This window comes from Salarias fasciatus, chromosome 12 (assembly GCF_902148845.1).
Source record: "Salarias fasciatus chromosome 12, fSalaFa1.1, whole genome shotgun sequence".
In the NCBI taxonomy this organism is placed as follows: domain Eukaryota; kingdom Metazoa; phylum Chordata; class Actinopteri; order Blenniiformes; family Blenniidae; genus Salarias; species Salarias fasciatus.
In genome coordinates, this window is record NC_043756.1 from 15,472,037 (window position 1) to 15,492,895 (window position 20,859).

Genomic DNA, 20,859 nt, shown 5'->3' on the forward strand with positions numbered 1-20,859 from the left:
AAGTGTTTCCTGTTGCTGTGCCCCAAAGTCCCAAAGAGAAACTCACCCGCTCTTTGAAAGGCAATATTGGAATGCAATTTGAATGCAGAGTAAATGATAAATATTAGGCAAGTGATGAGGCAGATACTGATACCAGTTTGGACAAGTTATTAAATGGTTCTTCTAGAATGCATTCTAGAATGCAGTCACTTGGTTAAAATATTATTTTACAAAAAAAAAAACAAAACAAAAAAAAAACAATCCAAACTATGTACAGTTATTTTACTACTGAAAAGTAACTCGCGGGTTACTTTAAACTGCCTCTTAGGATGTGTTATTCAGGATGCCTTAAAAGTGTGCACATAGCTATAATGCTGTGATACATCATAACTTGGCTTAACACCCATTTTTTAAGAAGGGTCGAAAAGAAATTTGCCACATGAAGACAGCAGTGAGGTCAGGTTTATTTCAGGGGTTGTGACAACATCTTCAGACTGTGGCAGCAGGTGAACTTCGACATAATATCATGTAAAGTGTTTTGAAGATATCCAGTGAGAACTTTGATCTATTTCAATATACTTTTTTAAAGCTACAATTTGTGAAACATGTCATTTCTATCAGTTTTGCACTTTCTAATAGGTGTTTTTAAAATCTATGTCACTATGTTGCTTATTTATCCTGAAACTCCAAAGTTACAATGTTTAAGAAAAAAGTCTTGAAAAGCTTTGAAAACAATGATTTTTATTTTCGTGACTGCCTGAATGAATGATCTGACTAGGGACACTTGTAGTGTTTAACTAAATATGCCAAATAAGTGGCCCAGCTTCAGTCATAACTTCACAGGACTTATTTAATGGGTCAGACAGAGCCACACCCTTCATTTCCTCTACTTGTTAATGTGAGTTGGTGAAATGGTCTTTCTGTGTGGACTGATGGTAATTCATTTGTTGTATACACATACTGGTATAGCAGTGAAAAACAGCAACTGGAATCACCAGGCTCTAAAACACAAACATCAAAATGGCAGAAAAATATACAAGATACTAAAAGAAAGACATACCAATTTGAAAGGACAGATATGTAAATAAACTATTACAAACAACAAATTCATCTCATCCATGTGATGCACAGAGTGCAGAACACATCGGGTGTGAGAAGATGGGGTGAGCATCCACACAGAGAATGTCCAGTCTGTGTGCTGTGCAAGTGTCCAGTCCTGCAGCATCTCCAGTCACCTGCTCATTGTCTCTGTTTGTGAGGAACTGACTGGAGGTCAGAGTTCGCAGTCCTGACAGTTTGAGGGAAAAACATCCTCCTGAGTCTCTCTGTTTTCGCCTGGATGAGACAAAGGCGTGCAGAGAGCAGCCACTTGAACAGCGCGTTTTGAGGGTGTGGAGAATTCCCATGATCCTGCTGGCCCTGGCCCTACTCCTCTCATGAACTCTGTTGACTCCAGCACCCTCTGCAGGGCGCGAGGGTCACAAGCAATGCTCTTCCTGGGTGATGTTAGTCCTCAGCTGTCTGAGGTGATAAAGGCACCGCTGAGCTTTTTCACCAACCCATCAGTGTACGTTGTTCGTGTTCGATCCTCAGATTTCCACTCCCAGGAACTTAAAACTGCACACCTGCTCCACAAGTGACCTGTTGATCCTGAGTGAAGTGTAGATCCTCTGATGTTTCCTCCCAAACAGCGTGAACTGCTCTTCCAAGCTTTATCTTTTTTGCTCATCTTTAGAAAATGGATAGATGGATTACTTTACTTTCTGATCAGTAACTTTTAAAGTAAGTTCATAACTTTTTAAAGTCACACTGTGATAACGTACAATTTTTTACTGTGTTGTGCAACACTGCTTGTAATGATGATCATTATCCTTTGAAAGGTTTTTCAAAGATTTTCTACAGCAGAATTTGTGATATACCATTTTAGATCCTAATTCAATTTGTTTCACTTAGTTATATAATAAATAAATAAAATCCATTACTATTATTTCACAAATCATTTTTCAAACAGAGCTGTGAATCAGTCCTGACACCTGAAAATAGGGGTCACTTTTTTTTCTAAAACTGGTTCCATGTTGATATCTATTCATATTACATTATCATGTTTCATTGGAAATACTGCCGTAGACACATTTAACCCACAGCCAGGAGCTACTTTGATTTGTAAAGCCATTTTCTTTTCACTCCGCTGGCCATCCACTTCAGCTTGATATTAAAAACCAGCCAAAGTACACCTTCATGCAAAGAAAGCATGAGGAATTCACTGATTACTTGAGCCATCCATTTGTGGAGCATGATTTGAGAACCCTCTTATTTCATTTCGATTTATTTGCTCTGACGCACGCTTTCAGCAAAATTAGATCTTTTCAATTAAAAAGAAAAGCACATCTAAAGCGTGTGCAGAGCATTACAGCCATGACACATTCTAGTGGCATGCTCACTGTCATTTTTGTAATGGCTGCATCAAACTGGCACAGAAAGTGGCAAAGTAAAAAGAAGAGAAAATCTGACAGTAAAAAGAGTTTCAGCAGTATCATCTTTTTCTGTTAAACAAAAACCAAAACACGGTCCCTCAATTCAATGCTATTTTTGAATTTGTTTGGGTTTGTTTTTTATCAGATTATTACAAAATATAAATTCTCTGATAAACACAAGCTTGTACCCTCTGAAATCTAAATTGTCATGTCTGTCTCCTCAGGAAATGCTTTTGTGTTCATGTCACCTTGAAGTGTGAGTTTTGGTTCGAGGCGGCGTCAATACAATCAGCCTGAACCGAGAATTTAGAAGTAGCAGGTAGCAGCTCTACTGGTGGGCTGAGAGCTTGAATTGAATAACCATTCAAAGACACAAGTTTCACGTAAAATGATGTGGAAAATTAATTTTAAAATATCAAAATGTAATTGCAAAAAAGAATGATGGTGGCGGTTATCAGTTATGAGCAGTGTTGAGCAAGTTACTTTTAAAAAGGAATTAGTTATAGCTAGTAGTTGGTTCTTCAAAAAGTAACTAAGTTAGTAACTGAGTTATAATATTTTAAAAGTAAATAGTTACTGGGCAAAGTAACAAAGTATTACCATTAACTTTAAGATCCATGTTTAGTTGTCTATTATGAAAGTGAATATATGATTAATGAAATAAATGGACACTTGACAGAATAAATTATAAACAGGAAATGCAAAATTCATCTAAATTATTCAAATGTTGCTGTGTTGATATGCGACAAGACACCAATCAAATTTGATCTGTAGCAGTAGATAATATTTCTACATTTGTAATAGAATAAAACACAATATATTTATGTCAACACATGTCTGTACTTCCATTTAAAATCTGTCTTTGAATGATCAGGGCTGTATGGCTCTATTTCTGTCAAGTCATGTGATTCACTTGTCACCAATACGGTTAAATGTCACTTAAGAACCTTCCTCATTGAGGAGTTTGCAACAATGTATCAGTTTTAAGTGACGTCACCATCTAGTTCGACCTAGATATGCAAATGAGCAGATATGGAAATGAGATGATGATGTCATTTAGAACTTCCCCGACCTAGGTGTTGGCAACAATGTATCGGTTTTAAATCAACTTTTTGTTTTTTTTTTGTTTGTTTTTTTACAAAACACAAAGTGTATCATATTCAATTTAATGATTAACAATTTAATGGAAATATTATTTCACATCATGCTCTTTCATTTAAATCATTATGACATCATAATATGTATAACAGAACTCACCGTTCAGTTCAAAATCACCCTCCTTTTAAAGGTGGAGGGGGGACATACTACTAGAGATACACAGGTTATGACACTCATCCGGACAGGCGGTGGCTTTTTTTTTTTTTAATTTAACCTGTATTTATACAGGCTATCCCATTGAGACCCAGGGTCTCATTTACAAGAGAGACCTGTGAATTACCACATCATACTATATCAAATTTATTTATAAAACTCTTTAAAACGAATACAGTGGACCAATGTGCTATACAAGAGGTTAAAGAAAAAAAAAGTGCACAGTTCACACATGATGACAAAAAGATTAACAAAGACACAAGTGAAGATTGAAGAGAAAAGAATGAGAAGGCAAGCCATACAAAAGATAGACAGGGTTAAACAGTATGAAAGAGGAGAAGAGGATCACATCCACATACCGAGGAATGGCAGGTGTATGATACAGGTGAGAGTCATCAGAGAGACCTGAACAGAGAAGTACTGAGAGGGAAGGGATGGTCACAGAACCCTGACAAGACAATAGTGAATCATGCAGCAGGAATATGAAGATAATGACAGGACACAAATCACTAGACCATTATGAGCCGGAGACATTGGAAGCAAGGTAAGAGTGCACAGGTATGTCGTGAAGATGGATGGTTTTGATCTGATGGATGCAACACGTCACTAACACAATACCTCATCCACTCATACTTGCATGTCTGAACTCTATTAGTTCTTTGACATGTGGCATTATTACAGCTAAATAAAATGGTTCGGATAGATTTTTGTTATTGTATGTCTGCGTTGTCTGCCTGGAGCCATTAAACATAGAAGTGAAGGGTTGTGGAAACTGCCGATTTTCCATTTGGTATCACGATTGTCTTCATATATTTACTTGGTTGCATTTTTTAACAGCTTGAAAACTTAAACAATAAGATGTGGTATTCAGTTAACCGCGTCATTTTTGTCATATCTGACGTTCGCTAAACAGAGTTTATTTCCCAGCTAAAGACATCTAATAGATAATTCTGAATTGTTTGGACAGCAGTCGTTCAATAATATAGAAAGGGCAATAATAAATCAGTCAGATGAAAGATATTAATTTAAACAAGAAAGAAAGCATACTTTATAAATTCTCTTTGAGAACAAAAACATAGTTTATGAGAGCAAGTAAAAATGCAAATAAAGGTGAAGTAGTTTGTGTTTTATGTGATGATTTATCTTGACTCATAAAAGCAGGAAACTTTTTTTTATAAACATCTAAAAACTGACAAACAAAAAAGTGGGTTATTGGCTAAATTATGATGGAAGTGGGCAATGGATATCGCTGGAACGTTGACGTGTTCAGGGTTTGAGAGCTTCCCTGCAGGACTAATAGACACTATTGAAAATAAACTTTTACTTAGCAACAGTAGTTTTTTGAGCTAAAAGTGGATGTTCAACCACGGTCTCACTTTCAGCACAAATTATGACTCATGTTCATATCCAGACCAGACAGAATACATATGGTGCTAATAGATAACACAGACAGCCGCTGATTACCAGTCCTACTAAAAGTGATTGAACTCATTAGTTACTGTAACATCAGTGATGAAACAACTGTCAAAATAGATTGACTTTGTTTATGATAAACATCAGTGAATAGACAGACAAACCAACTAAATGCAACAAGACAAAGTGTGGTTCCTGATTACTGAGTCATTAAAGTTATGATAACAGTCTTTTTTCACTTCATTAAACTGTATTTCAGATTAAATCTTTCTCGGTTGCTTTCTGCTTACTTGTTATTGTCCTCCAACAATGCATTTGTTTCTGTTACTATGCTATATAAACCAATCTAGTAAAATAAGAAGTGTCCAAATCTGCAAAGGTACAGGAAGAAGCTTCCCAACTTTCTCACTTGAGCTGCATTTGAAACTTGAAGCTTGAGGGAATGTAAGATAGATTAGAGTTTGTTTCTCCATCAGACATGAATATTAAGTTGTCTGTCTGTTTGAAGTTCATTGAGGAGAGATCAAGTGAGGAACGACTCTGTATTTATTGAATTTTGAGTTTTGCCATCAGACTCAAGTGACCACAGCAGCATCACAGAGATGTACCCAGATGAAGGTGAAGCGAGTCATGATGCTGCTGGAGTGGAGTGGCAGGAGAACAACCCAACTCTTCCACTGTTGAGGGGGAAGAGCTGAGGAGGGGGGCTGCAAGTCTGAGGTTTAAAGGTTGGATGAAAAGCTTTTTAGATGTTCAGCTCCGGTACAACTGAACTGAAATTCAAAGAAGATTGCAGGAGAATACAAACAAGTATTATTTTCATTTAACCTTTATTGATCCTGGTAAGTCATTCAGAACAGATTCTTAATAGAACAGGTCATTTTGATTATTTGGGAGGATCGTGCATCAAGATATCACTTCTCAAAGACAGAACAGGATGTTCTCATACAGATCTTGCTGACTGAATTCACTCTTCAAGCTTCATAGGGTCAATAGGAGGATGAAAATAATACACACTGAAAGCCCTTGGGTCAATTATAGATGTAAAACAAAACATTTTAAAGTCTCATTGTTTCCGTCATGTGCCGTACAATGCTGGCAGGCTGCCCCAAAGCGTCTACGGTGCCTGCGGTTAAAACCTCTGGAAATGTTCTCAGTGGTGGGCGAACCTCACGACCCAGACGTTTGTTAGTGTGCAGCTGAGTCTGGGTGCAAAAGTCTCCACAGTTAAAATAATGATAGTTCACTGAAGTCTCGTCTTATCCTGAGCAGTTGTGCTCATCAAAAAAGTGTCAGAACTCTGTGTATGACAAAGGATCTCATAACTGAGTATTCGGCTTACAATTAAATGTGTGCACTCTTCTGGGGTCATTCTGAGTGGAGATTGATTTCCATCCCTGTGGCTGCAGGGTGTTTTCCAGGTACTGTGGCTTCCTCCCGCAATCTAAAAGAAAACTTTCTTTGATGAGTAATGTTGATTCTTCCTCTGTATTTGCCCTGTGATGGGCTGGCGACCTCTTCAGGGCATCTGGCACATGGCCAGGTTTTTTTTTTTTTACCAGGGCTATTCAATTAAAAAATCGCCCGGCCGGGACACATTTTCAAACGAAAGACATGAGCTGGGTCAGACATTTTTACCAGACAGTGAGTAAAGTTAACCCTTTAAAATTCACACAAATAGAAATGATAACAAACACGTTGGATATTTCTTAATATATTTTCACGTCAAAAAGGATAAACACAATAGAAGAACAGTATTTTGAACCCATGTGCTGAATGCTGTTTTTTTTTTTAATTTTACATTAAAACACAACTTCATCAACACATTTTAAAGGCAAAAACAAGCACATCTTAAGGTTCATATGAGCATGAGAACAAAGTGCAGATTAGAAACAATATTTTCTCTTTTGGTCACATCTGAAAGTGCACAAAAAAAGTTACTTCCTTAACAGCAACTTTTCAGAACTTGAGGTATTTTTCTTCATTTGAAATTACAAAAAAGACACTTTGTCCCTGTCCATATCTGGCCTCATCTGAGGCAGTCACATATTCAGTGCATTTAATAAAAAAATAAAAATAAAATTAGCAGTGGGCACAGTGACAGTTACAATCCCTTTGAAATTAAATAGAGCTGACATCAAAGTGCATAATTCAGTGCAACTAAGTGAAACAACTGTGAAAATAAAATGTCTTCCTTAAATACTAAACTTAGAATAAGTGAACAGAACAAAAAATAGCCACACAGATATTAAAAAAAACACACACACATTCAGTGGCTGTTAGCACGCTGCTTTGTTGCACTTAACATTAGGCATTACATCTCAACTTATGTCGATGTGTGTAACACTTCCCCTGTTTTTTTTTTCTAGTGGGAGAAATTACACCTCTTGTTTTGAACAAGCGCATGTTTGGGTCATAAGATATCGATGCAATTCGAAGGCAGTGGTGAAGAGTACTGTCAGCCAGAGAGCAACCACAGCTGTTTTTTTTTATCATGTTCATGTGTGAAAAGCTTGACCCACAAGTGCAGAATAGGAAAGCTGCTTTTTCCTCCCCAAGATCAGAGAAACTCTCCAGATCCTGGTGCTCAGCAGACATCTCTGACAACAGCTGGCCAAATAAGCAATGTTGGAGGCTAGATGTGGAGAATAAAGTTTATAGTTGTCATCACATTGTCCATCGCTGCTCAAAGATAATCGCTCAGCTTTGCGGACAATACAGTCTGATGCACAACACAATGCACAATAACAAGCATGCACACGCTTCATGTCCAGATCATTATCTTCAAAAAATGATGCTATTTTTTCAAAACAGTATCTCACCTGTTGTGTGTCCACCTAATGGCAATAAGCCCAGCAGCTCCCCTTTGAAAGCGGACATGCAAAGCTGGGCTGTGTCAGTTCTATCTGTAGACTCGTCAATTGCTTTTGCCATATTATCAGCATTTCTGAGCTCTTCCAGCAGCGTCTTGAAGACATCAGTGGTGAGAATATCAGCCCTGCGGATATCTGAAGTGTCAGACAGGGGAACCTGTTTGGTAGCAGGCGTCACACTGGTCTTAATATCGTTGGTTAAAACTTCATCCACAACAGCCAACATGCAGCACTTCACAGTTTCTAAGTGTGTGAACGGACTCTTTTTCTTTGCCAAGATCCATGAAACACAAAGGGAAGTGACTGTGGCCCTTTCCTTTTCCCTTCCCGTTTCATTGTAGCACAGCTCCGGTTGTAAGAAGGAGTCAAATCCTGATATATTTTACCCAGAATACACTCTGACAATTGTGGCGATTTGTTTATTAAAAGCTCAACAACACTGTCATTTCATGACTTCAGAGACGTGAGAAGTGTGACTGTGGTCTGCTCCACGTGACTCTTCTGTTGAAGATCGACACAAAATGTTCTCCTCAAAGATATCGAGGTGAGTTTCCAGCTGGGAGAAACGCAGCCTGTTCAATCAAAGATGAAACTTATTTTTAGTTTCAAACATGAAAATCTGAGACGGAAAACTGGAAATGGAGCATTTAAAAGTGGAAGAGGTCGAAGTGCTGGTCAAAGTGTAATTCTGGGATTGTGTAATGGCGTCTGATCATCACACAGTGACAGAGCGAAACAGGAATAGTAAAGGGCCTCAGAAAGAGAGCACATGCAGGGAAAAAAAGAATGAATCCTTGTTGACATAAAGTGAAAAGCGATTGCATATTTTACTGATGCTTCTCGTGAGAAGTGCAGGTGATTGAAGTGCCGACTGCCTTCATCAAATCATCTTTCATCTTCTTCTCAGTCACAGTGTTCGTCCTCGGGGTCAGGGATCTATCTCTGAACAGCGATGATGGAGATGATCACTAATGCGGTGATCTTCGACGCGCAACAAAAATAAACAAGCATATCTGACATTTTCAACTCACAGGCACGAACAAATCTTTATTATAATCATTATTGTATTAGTACATGGCTCAAATCACTTGAAAAATCCATTTTATCTGACCACAGTGTTTTACAGCTGCTGTACATCACTTCCTCTTCAAGCAACTCATACATATTGGGACTGAAACACTGTGACTGAGGAATGTGAGTTTTTGTCACTAATCTGTTTTTGTCCTTTTGTTCTTTTGCTGAGAACTTGAATTCCCTTTGGGATTAATAAAGTTAAAGTATCTATTCATCGTAAAAGGTCAGAGGCAGTCGTTAATGAATAAAATATCAATTTTAACATTTAGATTCCCAGACGTGCTGAAAAGAAAAAGAAATAATTCAGGCACTGAGGTCTGTGCTTCTTTTAGTATTTAAGATTGATTCCACTGGTGTTCAAAAAACCACCAGTGAAGACAGATTTCTTTCTTTTTTGGGGGGGGTGCACTCCTTCAAAACAGGGGTCAATCCCAGATGTCAATCGCAGATGTAGAAATATTTTCAGACAACACAACAACTTTATTGTGGTTTGGTAATTTGATCATTCACTAGATTTTTTGAGCTAGAATAACTTCTTTTTCTTTTAATTTTAGATTAATTCATCAGTGTTCAGTTTCATGTTATAAAAAAGGTAAAAATGAATCTAAAACAGTATCTATCATACATTTTATATACCGACAACATACACACAGCAGTCACAGCATTATGAAAGGTAACGTGAATAATTAAAAGTAATCAGAAAAATCTAAAGTAATCAAGTTTTTCGGGACAGAAAACAGGAGAAGTCTAGTTTAGGGGAGCTCTTGCCTTAAACAATCAGACCGACACAATTTTAGGCAGATAGTTGTGATTGGTCAATATCAATCAGTCAATTTGTGCAAATCAGAATCAAACTGACATAAAAGCAGTTGGATACCTGGATGCTGTATATGGACAAAAAACAAAAGGATCATTGTTGATGAAAGATTCACTGTTGATTTTACAATATTCAGATATGTGGAAGTTTTGAACCAGTGAAGAGACATAATGGACAACACCACCAAACATGAGGAACTCAATGGTTCCATCTTCTGGACAAACACAGTCACAGGCAGGAGGAGAGAGCACCAGGACAACAGAAGCAGACACAGCTGAAGGATACATCTTAGTTTGTTAAAAACTGAAAAAACATATAATTAATTTCTTTCTACAACAGCCTATTTTTCCTTCTGGCTGACAGAAAGCGCCTTCAGGCCATGATGAAACCACAAATCAGCCTCACTATCAGCCATACACAAGTTAATACGAGCCAAACACAAAGTGAAACTCTGTTTACTGAACACCAAACAAGGAAACACACCGGACTGATGGTTTGGAAAATTGAAGAGTTTGATGAGAAAAACAGCAGCCGGCAGTCAAAAAGCTGTGACAAGTTTCATTAGATGCTGGAGGAACTAATTGGTTCTTTGTCACTGCACTGCAAAGATCACCAAAACTATCAATGTAAATGAGAGCGACGATAAAATTAAGAAAGAAATATTCCTCGGTCCATTGCCCAAGCTTCTACCAGACATTTGTACCCATTTTTTCTGTGCATATGTGTAGTTACACATGAAACGAAGATTACTCCCAGGTGCGAATGCAAGTAATGTGCTGTAAATGTGGACATTATACCAGTTATTTTCATTAGGCTCATTGATCAAAGGCATTGCACTGAACAGCACCCACTAGTGGCAGCGTGCACAGGTGCGGGAATAGAACACGCTGCGAGGGTTCAGTGTGGTTCAATACGCAGCATTACAAAATGTGATTTTCTCCCTCTCGAATTCCCCAAATGTAATCAGACATTTAGGTTTAGAAAAACGGTGTGTTTACTTAGACATAATAGCTGTTACTGACCTCACATTAACATTTCGAAGCCAACTCCCTGCGGTTCAGCTCGACAGACGGCGTCCATACTCACAGCTCCTGTAGTCTGATCACGCTCACCCCGAGGCTCCAGCAGCACCACACTACATATGGTGTAGATTACTCCCTAAACAGGGCTGTGGCTCACCGAGGAGGTGCTTTCATGTTGTTCAGTGATCCTACAAGCACAACGGCTTTTTGTATGTAAAGTCATTTGTGCTCATTTTAAAGCCGGGTCGATGAAGCAATACACTTATACTTCTCTAAAACATCAATCCAATGCAAAGCTGTTGGAGGAACGCACTTTGTTTTGGAAACTATTTTATCATCAGGTGACTTTACACATTAAAAGTTTAATCTGCTATCTATGGAAATGTTGCTCTTTTGGTGTGTACATGTGAAAGACCATGACTTTGTCTTGGTCCAGTGTAAATATATATAAACTTCAATGAAATCAATTCATTTAGTGAGTCGTATGTCCTACCAGGTGATTTAACACCCTCAAAAATCCTGCTATTAATGGCACAGTATTTCATGTCCATCGAAATGCCTGAGGGGCCTCCCTCAGTGATTTCAGAGGAAACTGAGCCTCCATCAGTGGTGCAAAAGTTGACTTTTGGAACTTTAAAGTGTTCACCTGCCCTTGAGCTCTAACCTTAGCACTCACTGTGAAAATAAACAAGCTGACTCACTAATTGTACATCCATCTGGTATTTGTGAAATGGAAACATTTGTATGTTTCTGAATCTGAATTTGGTTTCTCAGAGCTGGATCCCGAATGCTACAATGAAAGTGTATCTGAGTTGATGCTGAACAGTTAATGTTTCTCCAGTTCATCATTTTTCGCATATTGTGTTTCTATTGCTCTGTTAATATTTAGCTCAAAAAGCTGGAAATATGACGAATTATGATTTTGACTTGTTGTTGGCCAGAGATGAAAAATTATCCTCTGGGTGCTTCAGGTATGTGTATGAAATGTCATAGAGCAATCCATCCATTTCAGCCATGGGAGGACCAGCCGACCGACAAAACATGCTTCTTTGTGAAAGATGTGACATTGAACGGACACAAAATACATCCATCTTCTGCACAACTTTACCTATTTCTGTGTTTCGGGGGGAAAACCCATGACAATGGGAGAACATGAAAACCTTTGAATGGAGACCAATCTTTTATATTCTCTCTGTGGGTTCTGATTAAACCAATGATAAACTGAAAAAAGCACATAGCACTAATTCTGTGCCAGGTTTTTTGTCATTTTCTGCTTTTTACTACATTTGCATGGGAGTATAGGGTGACTATATTTTGTATCCCCCGAAAAAGAGGACTCGTGACTCGTTTACTCATCTTACATCAGAAACAAAGTAAAGAACTGTAATATTCTGTGAAAAGCACCAGTCAATTTAAACAAATGCTCAACGGTCTCTTTTAAAACGATAAATAAAAAAAGCGCTATTCTTCTGGATTTATTAAACAGAAATCCAGGATGTCCAAAAGCAAAGCACACGCCTTTATCTGAGAAGACAGATCCTTTAAAAAAAAGTCTCATCCATCTTCACTGCACACTATAAACAAGCGGAGCTGTGGGCAGCTTACAGCCAGGAGAGGTCACCAGTCCAGCCCAAGGTCAACACAGAGAGACCATCACTGACACACACATTTACACATCCATGCAATGTGTGAATGCGTGGCCTGCTATCCCCATATCAGCCCATCAAGCCTGTCTGGAGAATCCAGAGAAAACCCAGACACACAAATGAACAACATGCAAACTCCACACACAAAGTCCCCGATCTACGTTTAAACGTCAGTCTCTGAGGAGACTAACTTCAGCCTCCAGCTGGCACCAAATGAGTTCAGCATGTTTCATGAGTACTTGGAACTTGGATTTTATTTTGCTTGCAACAAGTAAATTTGGCAAAGCAAAAAACTCTGTTCTACCTTCTTAAATGAATCACAGTCAACCATATAATTTAAAATGGAAATGTCCTTTGAGCAGAGTACCTGCATGTTCAGATGGCCAGCTGTTGTGGGACATGTCCGTTTGAAAGTCATTTTGAAACTTGAAAATACAGTTTGAAGTTTTAATTGGCGTTCATCAGATTGCTTGACTGGAAAAAGTAAAAAAATGTGTTTTTAGCATGGCTTCAAGTAAACCAGCACCAAAACACAAACGTCAGATTATGGCGAAACTTTTGATGCCAGTTCAACACAGTTGCACTGTGTATGTGTGTGCGTGTGTGCATGTGTGTGTTGTATGTGCACATTGTATGCTAGTAGCTTATTTCTGTCAACTTTCTTTTTATTATTGTTTGTTTTCTCATGCCAGAGCTTGATATGCTGTTTGAATGGTTAATTTAACATCAAACAAGAGCTTGAACTGAACCATTTGGCCAACATTAGTCCATTTACACTGATTCTGATGAAGTTTCATGTTGGCAGTCGATGATGATGATGATGATGATCACCTGTGCAATTAGCCCGTTACCCAAATGACTGACAGATTCAACCCCACATCGGCCCCTGAGAAGCCCTCGCATCTCACAAAGAAGGAAAAACACACATCTGTTTGGTGTATTTGTTGCTTGGCAGTGGTGTAATTGCTTGAGCATAAAGTATTTCCATACAGATCAGCAAGCGAGGGGAAGGAGAAACCTCTTCTGAGTGATTAGTAGGGTGGCTTCTAAAAACTCAAGAGGAGAGAGCGGAATTGCTTTTGCATGTTCGGTGCACTCATGTAGTTGCGATTCAATGTGGATAACATGTGCACACACTGACACAAACATGATTCATCAGGAAACGCTATACTTCGAGGCTCCTCAGGATGTGCATGCATGTTTACACATGTGCATACACTGCGCAGATGCCTTTGGATCTATGTATTTCACATCAGCTTCGTTTGGAAACTGCTGTAAAATTTAAGGCCTGCTTTAAACCGGACTGGAGGAAAGTGGAGGATTTTGCTGAAAAAGTATGCATCACAAAGAACAAGGAAAAAGAACATTATCTTCTTGCTTGTTCTAATAAGTGTGAAGTGTGAAGATCCTGGCATGTTTTGATCATATCTGTACGACTGGACCTTCATCCATCTGGACTTTGCATCACAGTGCGTCATGCACTTTAGATCATCACGATATACTGTTCACTGTTTGTTCTGCCGATGCCCCGGAACAAAAACTCTTAAAACACAACAGCTGTCGGAGGGCAGTTTTACTGTCAAGTAAGCCAAATAAACAATGTTTAACAACTCCTGAAAGGAAAGAAGTTGACACGCAGGCACATAAACTCCTCACTTCACTTTCACTCATCCTCACTCTGCTTTCAATCAGTAAACATAGTTTTGTTTTTGTCCCTCCGTTGTTACGTTTTTCACTAAAGTAAACTAGCAGAGACAGACAAATAACAGCAAAATTGCGCAAGGAGATAAGATAAGGGACTTGGTCTGGTTCATGTTCTTCTCAGTGAAGGGTGGAAGAAACAAATTGCCACAAAAAAAAAGTCTGAATTTGGTTTGCTTAACGGCAACACTTGCAGCACACATCTGGAGTAAGCTGATCTATACGCTGTTTACTGTCCGAATTCTAACTTAGAAATATTTGCACTGAATGTCAAACATAACCCAGATATTGCTAACAAGGATCTGAAAATCTCTACTCACATTTAAATCTTTGAAAAGTTTGTTTTTGCACCAGTTGTGACAGCAGTGAAATAACATGCATCACACAGACACTTGTGTTCAGTCATTATCTTTTTGAAAAATTAAATTTTCCACTCCCGAGACAAGAAAGACTTTTGATAAAAAAAAATTACTGGCAGCGCTGTTCAGCTTATGTTGTAATTGATATCAGACCAGAGCTCTTCGTGTTAGAAGTGTGTGAATCAACTGGAAAACAGCACACTGTGGTTATAAGTAGCAACAAAATCTGTTCAGTCTGTTTTGACTGGCTTATTGGAAACACATTTTGGGTCCAATATCCACCAAACTCTGAGAGGAAAGATGACGGAATTTATATAGTTAGTGGAAAGTCAGAAACTTCTCTCTCCCTGGAAATTAATAAAGTATCTATCTATCTAGAGATCTATCTATCTATCTATCTATCTATCTATCTATCTATCTATCACCACCATTTAGAGACAGTGTTGCAAAGCATCTATCAATGTGTTAATGGGATGAGAGTAACACATTATCTGATTTATATCATGAAATAAAGGTCATGATTCATGATGAGCTCATGACTTGTATTGTACTGATAACTGTTGCAGAGCTGCTGTCTCTCTCTGTCCTGCTCCCTGTGGCAGATGTTTGCCACAGCCTCAGTGTCAGTAACATTTTTAAGCCTACCCTGCTGCTGCCTGCATGAGGGTAGTTTATCCCAACTGTTCTGTGTTTTGCTCCTCAATCATTTTTTTTTACCCTCCAAAAAAGTGTTGTGCAGACTTCTACAAAATGTCTGATGATTGTATCTCCAATGACATTGTAAAAATATTTAACTCAGACAAACTAAAATAAAGTGTGTGAACCACTATTCTGGATACCGGTGTAACTCAAGCTGAACATGAGTGAATCATTCATTAGACTGACCCACAGTGCTGACAACTCAGATAATGTGTCAGAGCAACACGCGCACTCAGAGCGCACCAGTAACCAAACTCCGTTACTTTTTCAAATGAGTAACTGTATGATATTTATTCCCTCCTCCCATCAGCGGGAACAGTGCGGTCACAGCAGCTCCCCTGCTCTCTCTCACCCGTCCCGGGTCCAGTCTGGATCAGGTCCCTGGGTGGAGACAGCGCCAGTCAGAGGATGGACGGAGAGACGTCTCCACCTCTCCCCGCGCCTCGCGTCTCCTCGCGCACAGGGAGGATTGATGGTGAAGAGCCTGATGGGACTCGGCTGCCCTGCATTGAGAAACAGTGATGGATAAACCTGAATGAAAGACTGCAAACTGGGAGTATCGTCTTTTAAAGCTGCGTACTTTTTGAACCGCCTTGCCTTTTTTTTTCTTTGCGCTTCTCGCGCGTTGACGTTGCGCCACGCTGCGTCAGACGCAGGATAGAAAACCTCAACTTTCTCCAGCTGTCGGGCGTCCTCAGCATGCGGTCCGTCGCTTTCGCCAGATGATACCTGTTGATTTCGCCTCGCGCCATGTCCTTCCGCGGAACCGCAGTGGACAATGAAGTTATGGGATAGTCTGGCCACTTGTCTGATCCTGCTGAGCGCCGCGCGCACCAGCCCTCCTCCGGAGCCGGGGCGCGCCGCGGAGAGTCCCCTGGAGCTCCCGCCGATTCAGATCAGCCTGTCCGTGAATTCCCCGGGAATCAGCAGCGACGAGACGCCGACTGCAGGAGAAACATGTGAGTGTATATGAAAGAAAAGTGCCCGGATGATCATTTCTGGTGTTTTTATTGAATTAAAGCAATGCATTTTGATTGGATTCTGTGTTTTAAAGCATTAAAACTGCTGAAGAATTATTCACGCTCTCCCAGTCCCAAACACATCTCTTGGATTTAATTGTTTTGTAATTGAGAAACTCCAGCAGTGTTGTGCCTGAAGGAATGAAGCAAAATAGAAAAGCCACATGAATGCTTTGTTCTGTCAGCTATGAATAACGATTGGACTGTTATTAAATTGTTCCAATTTTCCATCCAGTGGTACTCGCCCTAAGCATTGCTCATTGATTTCAATGCTCTTGTTGATGTGCTCTCTCAATGGGATCAAATGAGACTGTTGTACAAAAATAAACCACCATGTGCCATTTTTGTGTTTGAATGTGTGGTTTAGTGACGCAGGACTTAAGTCGCCACAGTGATCCACTGACATGAAACAACATGTACTTTTCAGATTCGATGGAGAAGCCAATCTCGAGTGAGTTTGAAGACGTGGTCGACTTCATAAAAGTCACCATCAGCAGAATACGCCGCTCACCCTCATCTGCTGCGTCCTCGCCTACCTCCTCCACCTCCTCTCCTCCCATGGAGAAGCTGAGCAGCAGGACTCGAAACAGAAGGGAGAAGAAGAAAGGGGCAAGCCCGGAGAGCGGTCAGACCGGAAGAGGACGATCTGGAGGAGGACGGACGGGGCGGAGGATGCGAGGCGGTGGCGGCAGGGGTCGAGGTCACAGCTGCATGCTGAGGCAGATCCACCTCAACGTGTCGGACCTGGGACTGGGCTACCTCTCCAGCGAGGAGATGATATTCAGGTACTGCTCCGGACCCTGCCGGAAGTCCGAAACCAACTACGATAAAATTCTGTACAACCTTGTTCACAACCGGAAGCTCCCCCTCAGAGACACGCCGCCTCAGGCCTGCTGCCGGCCGATCGCGTTCGACGATGACCTCTCCTTTCTGGACGACAGCCTCATTTATCACACTGTGCGGAAACACTCGGCCCGAAAATGTGGCTGTGTATAGCAAATGTGACTTCAGGTTTTCCTATTAGTCTATGAAGTATATTTTTTTTATGTGTGTTTTTGTTTGTTTTGAATTTACACAGAAGCGTAATGGTACAGCTATTCAGTACACAACTGTATTACCAAAAAATTAGAGATTGTGGTATCACTGTGGTTTTTACCTGGAGAAGATTTTCCCGTCCATTGTGGCTTGATTACAAGAACAAAGAATTTACTGACAGTATGTTGTTTATAATTTACAGTTGCTGAGATCGTAATGTGTTCAGTATAACTTCATGGATCATGGATGCAACATCAGGACTCATTCTGTATAAAACATATACACACATTTAAAATGTATTTATGAAAGTTTGAATTTATTAACTTATTGATATTTATTTTGGTTTTTTTACTAAGAAATAAATGTTATTTATTAATGCGAAATGATTTATCAGTCTGCCAAAGCTATAACTGAAAATGGTTTATTTTCACAAAACACTTGACAAAGATTTTATTGCAGTAACATCCTTCATACTTTAGCGTCACGTGTGTGTGTGTGTGTGTGTGTGCTTTTTCATAAATGACTCGAGATAGGTTTCAAGAGGATGGTTCTCTGAATAGTTTTTCTTTTTTTCTGCTTTTTTTTTTTTTGCATCACGCTGTTTGTACACCACATCGATTACAATAGAGACCTGCACCACCAGCATGTCAAGGTGTGTTTGCTCTGATTCACTTTGACTGGTTTGCAAAAAAAGAAAAAATTTAAAGTAGAATATCCAGCTGAAATTCATTCTAAAAACATTTGTAACACATAACCAAAAGATGCAATGAAAGGACAAGATTAAGTGCAGTGCTGCAGTATTTTTCCATTGGAAAACTCCCCAAAACATCTGAAATGTATAAAAAGTCAAAACAGTGGCAGGAATTTCTCTCTTGTTCACATGCATGTGGGCTCAGACACCTGTTCCATCCTGCATTTGGTTCCTTTTCAGGTTTTTGAACTGAGCTCCATTCATGGAGAGATAAGCTGCACCAGAGTTTGCTGGCGAACACACTCGGCCTCGCTGTTCAAGGGAATCTCGGTTGACTTGTTGGATGTGTGTCAGGGTTCAGATGGCAGCGTTAACGCTTCTTCATACGAGCCAGACTAATAAATCCATTGAGCCAAACCTTTCGAGTGTGAACACACCCTAATGTGTTTCCTGTGCTGCTTGCTTGTAAACACTGTTTCTCTAGAAAACATATTGTGTTTATTCTTCAGGTATGACTAAAGGAGTTGGATGCTGATGCTTCCATATAAAACACTTCATTGAATTGAGGATCACGGGAGAAGGTGTGTACTCCTCTGTGTGTGTGTGGCTTGTTGGAAATGGCCTTACAGGCCCCAGGGTAGCTTATTAACAGGAAAGCCATGTTTTTTCTCTATTCAGTGAGTTAATAAACAATTATTTTATTATAACTTTCTCCTTTATAATTTTCTAAATTAGTATCACTTTTTTTTTACCAGCTAGGTTTAAATCAAATGTTGATGATTAAATTGCCTGTTATTATTATTATCGGTAAATGAGATAAGATAGTATAGCGCATTATGCAATCTGCAAACAGAACTTGGTGTCCTATAATGAACTCTGTCTGAAGATGTCCCAATGCTGTTACATTTTACTGAAAACACTCCGGTTCCCACTTTTGCTCCACACTGCTGTCATGTAATCTATGATAAAAACCATGTTTTGAGGGGAAAGGAAGCAGCAATGACAGCAGGGATTAATCTCTGAACTTGTGTCACTTTTTTGGGCAAAATAAGATTAGGACTGTGCTGTATTGGGTTCTGTAAAGGCTGAAGAAAAACAAAAGATGAATAGACGCTGATGCTATCGAATGACAGGAAGAAGTGTTACGTCCTGTGTAGATGAGGTGATTCTCCACAACACCTTTAGAGTAGTAAGAAAAGGATGGAGAGACTGGAAGATAATGGATGTGAAGCAAGTGTGGAAAGATTTACAACCTCAGAAAAACATTGTATAATGAAAAGTGAGGAGCTGAAATATTTGTTTGAAGAAATAAGAGAAAAGTAACTGGCACGGTTCAGTTTGGGCGGATCTCTACAGGAGACAACAGCAAAGACAAAGAAGTAGCAGTGGTAGAGAGAAGATGTGTGTGGTCGATACCTGATCCACTACGGCTCTCTCACGTTACGCAGGCCTTCCTCACGCTGCCTCCTGCACTGTGAGTCACTACGACCCGGTTTAACAAGAACACGTTTTAATCCCTATTTCAGAAACAACATTCTGTCAGTCTGTATGTGACATTTTACAGAAAGACTCTCCAGCCGTCCTCAGCAGCTGTTTTTAATACAGTCTGATGGTCAGGACTTCAATTCAAACCATGAACAGAGGCAGCATTGCTGTAAAACTTGAATTCACAAAGCAGTTTATGTTCCCTTTGTTACAATTTGACCTGTCAGATTCAAGCATGTCTCCATGTCTAGATTGTTAAAAAAAAAATCAGCTTTTAAAGTTGGTGTTTAGTTACATGGTTCTAAATTTAAAGGTATTTTGAGCTACCTTGCTTTCTTGTGAGAAAAAAAAAACAGTTCAAAGGCGGTCGCCACTTTCCACAGCTGTGACATTTCCTTTTCTTCCTCATTAGTTTAGCTTCCAAGCCACAGATGAACCAAGCGTACCTCATAATCACAGGCAAAAATGTCTCATGAATAAACATTTTTATTGAAAAATAACACCCACAGTGTGGTTTTCCACAGGCCGAAACAAATATAAAGCAGAGTTAACCATGACAGCACCAGACGTCAGTTACTGGGCTCACTGTAGGAAATCTAAATCAGACGTGTGTCAAACAGATGAGGGGCTAATTGGACCTAAATGAGTCAGAAGATATTGTCATTAGTTGGATGAGTCTTCAGTGCTTTTGTTCACGGTGTCAGAGGAGCTTGTAATGAAGGATGATATTTCACTGGAGTGTAACACAACACAAGACTGAGGGCGGTGACCAAACAGGTGCTAAATACCAGCGGAGATGTTGACACCTTGACGGTACACTCAGAGGCTTAAACGTAGCCTCACGTTGAAATACAAGCAGTGGTGTTATTGGCATTTCATCGCCATTAAATTTAACCATGCCAAAAAATTCTAAATATTTAACCACACACAAATTGGTAGGACTACAAAAAAAAAATCTCAAACATTTTAGCAAAGTTTTGCAACATAAAAACCACAGCACAGAAAACCAAAAAAAAAAAAAATCATGGAAGAACTCTGACAAAAATGTTGGCCATGATAAAGAAGCTGCATCCACTTTGACATGTAATCTCTTTACATGGAGCAAGTCACCAACAAAACCACACAATCAAACACAGAGGGAAAAGCCTGGAGCACAGAAATCACATGGCAAATGCTGAAACACAGACAATACTGGCAAACATGATGCACAAGAAATGTTCAGTATATACCAAATCCACCAGGTGAAGACAATCACACACTG

General features: G+C 39.5%; 1 protein-coding gene across 1 annotated transcript; it reads left to right on the forward strand.

The window, feature by feature from the left end:
• The first annotated feature begins 16,125 nt into the window (after positions 1-16,125).
• On the forward strand, positions 16,126-17,677 carry gdnfb (glial cell derived neurotrophic factor b). Its single transcript, XM_030105147.1, has 2 exons — positions 16,126-16,327; positions 16,815-17,677. Exons 1-2 carry the CDS (start codon positions 16,147-16,149, stop codon positions 17,381-17,383), a joined length of 750 nt encoding a protein of 249 aa, XP_029961007.1. The 5' UTR covers positions 16,126-16,146; the 3' UTR covers positions 17,384-17,677.
• Positions 17,678-20,859: the final 3,182 nt, after the last annotated feature.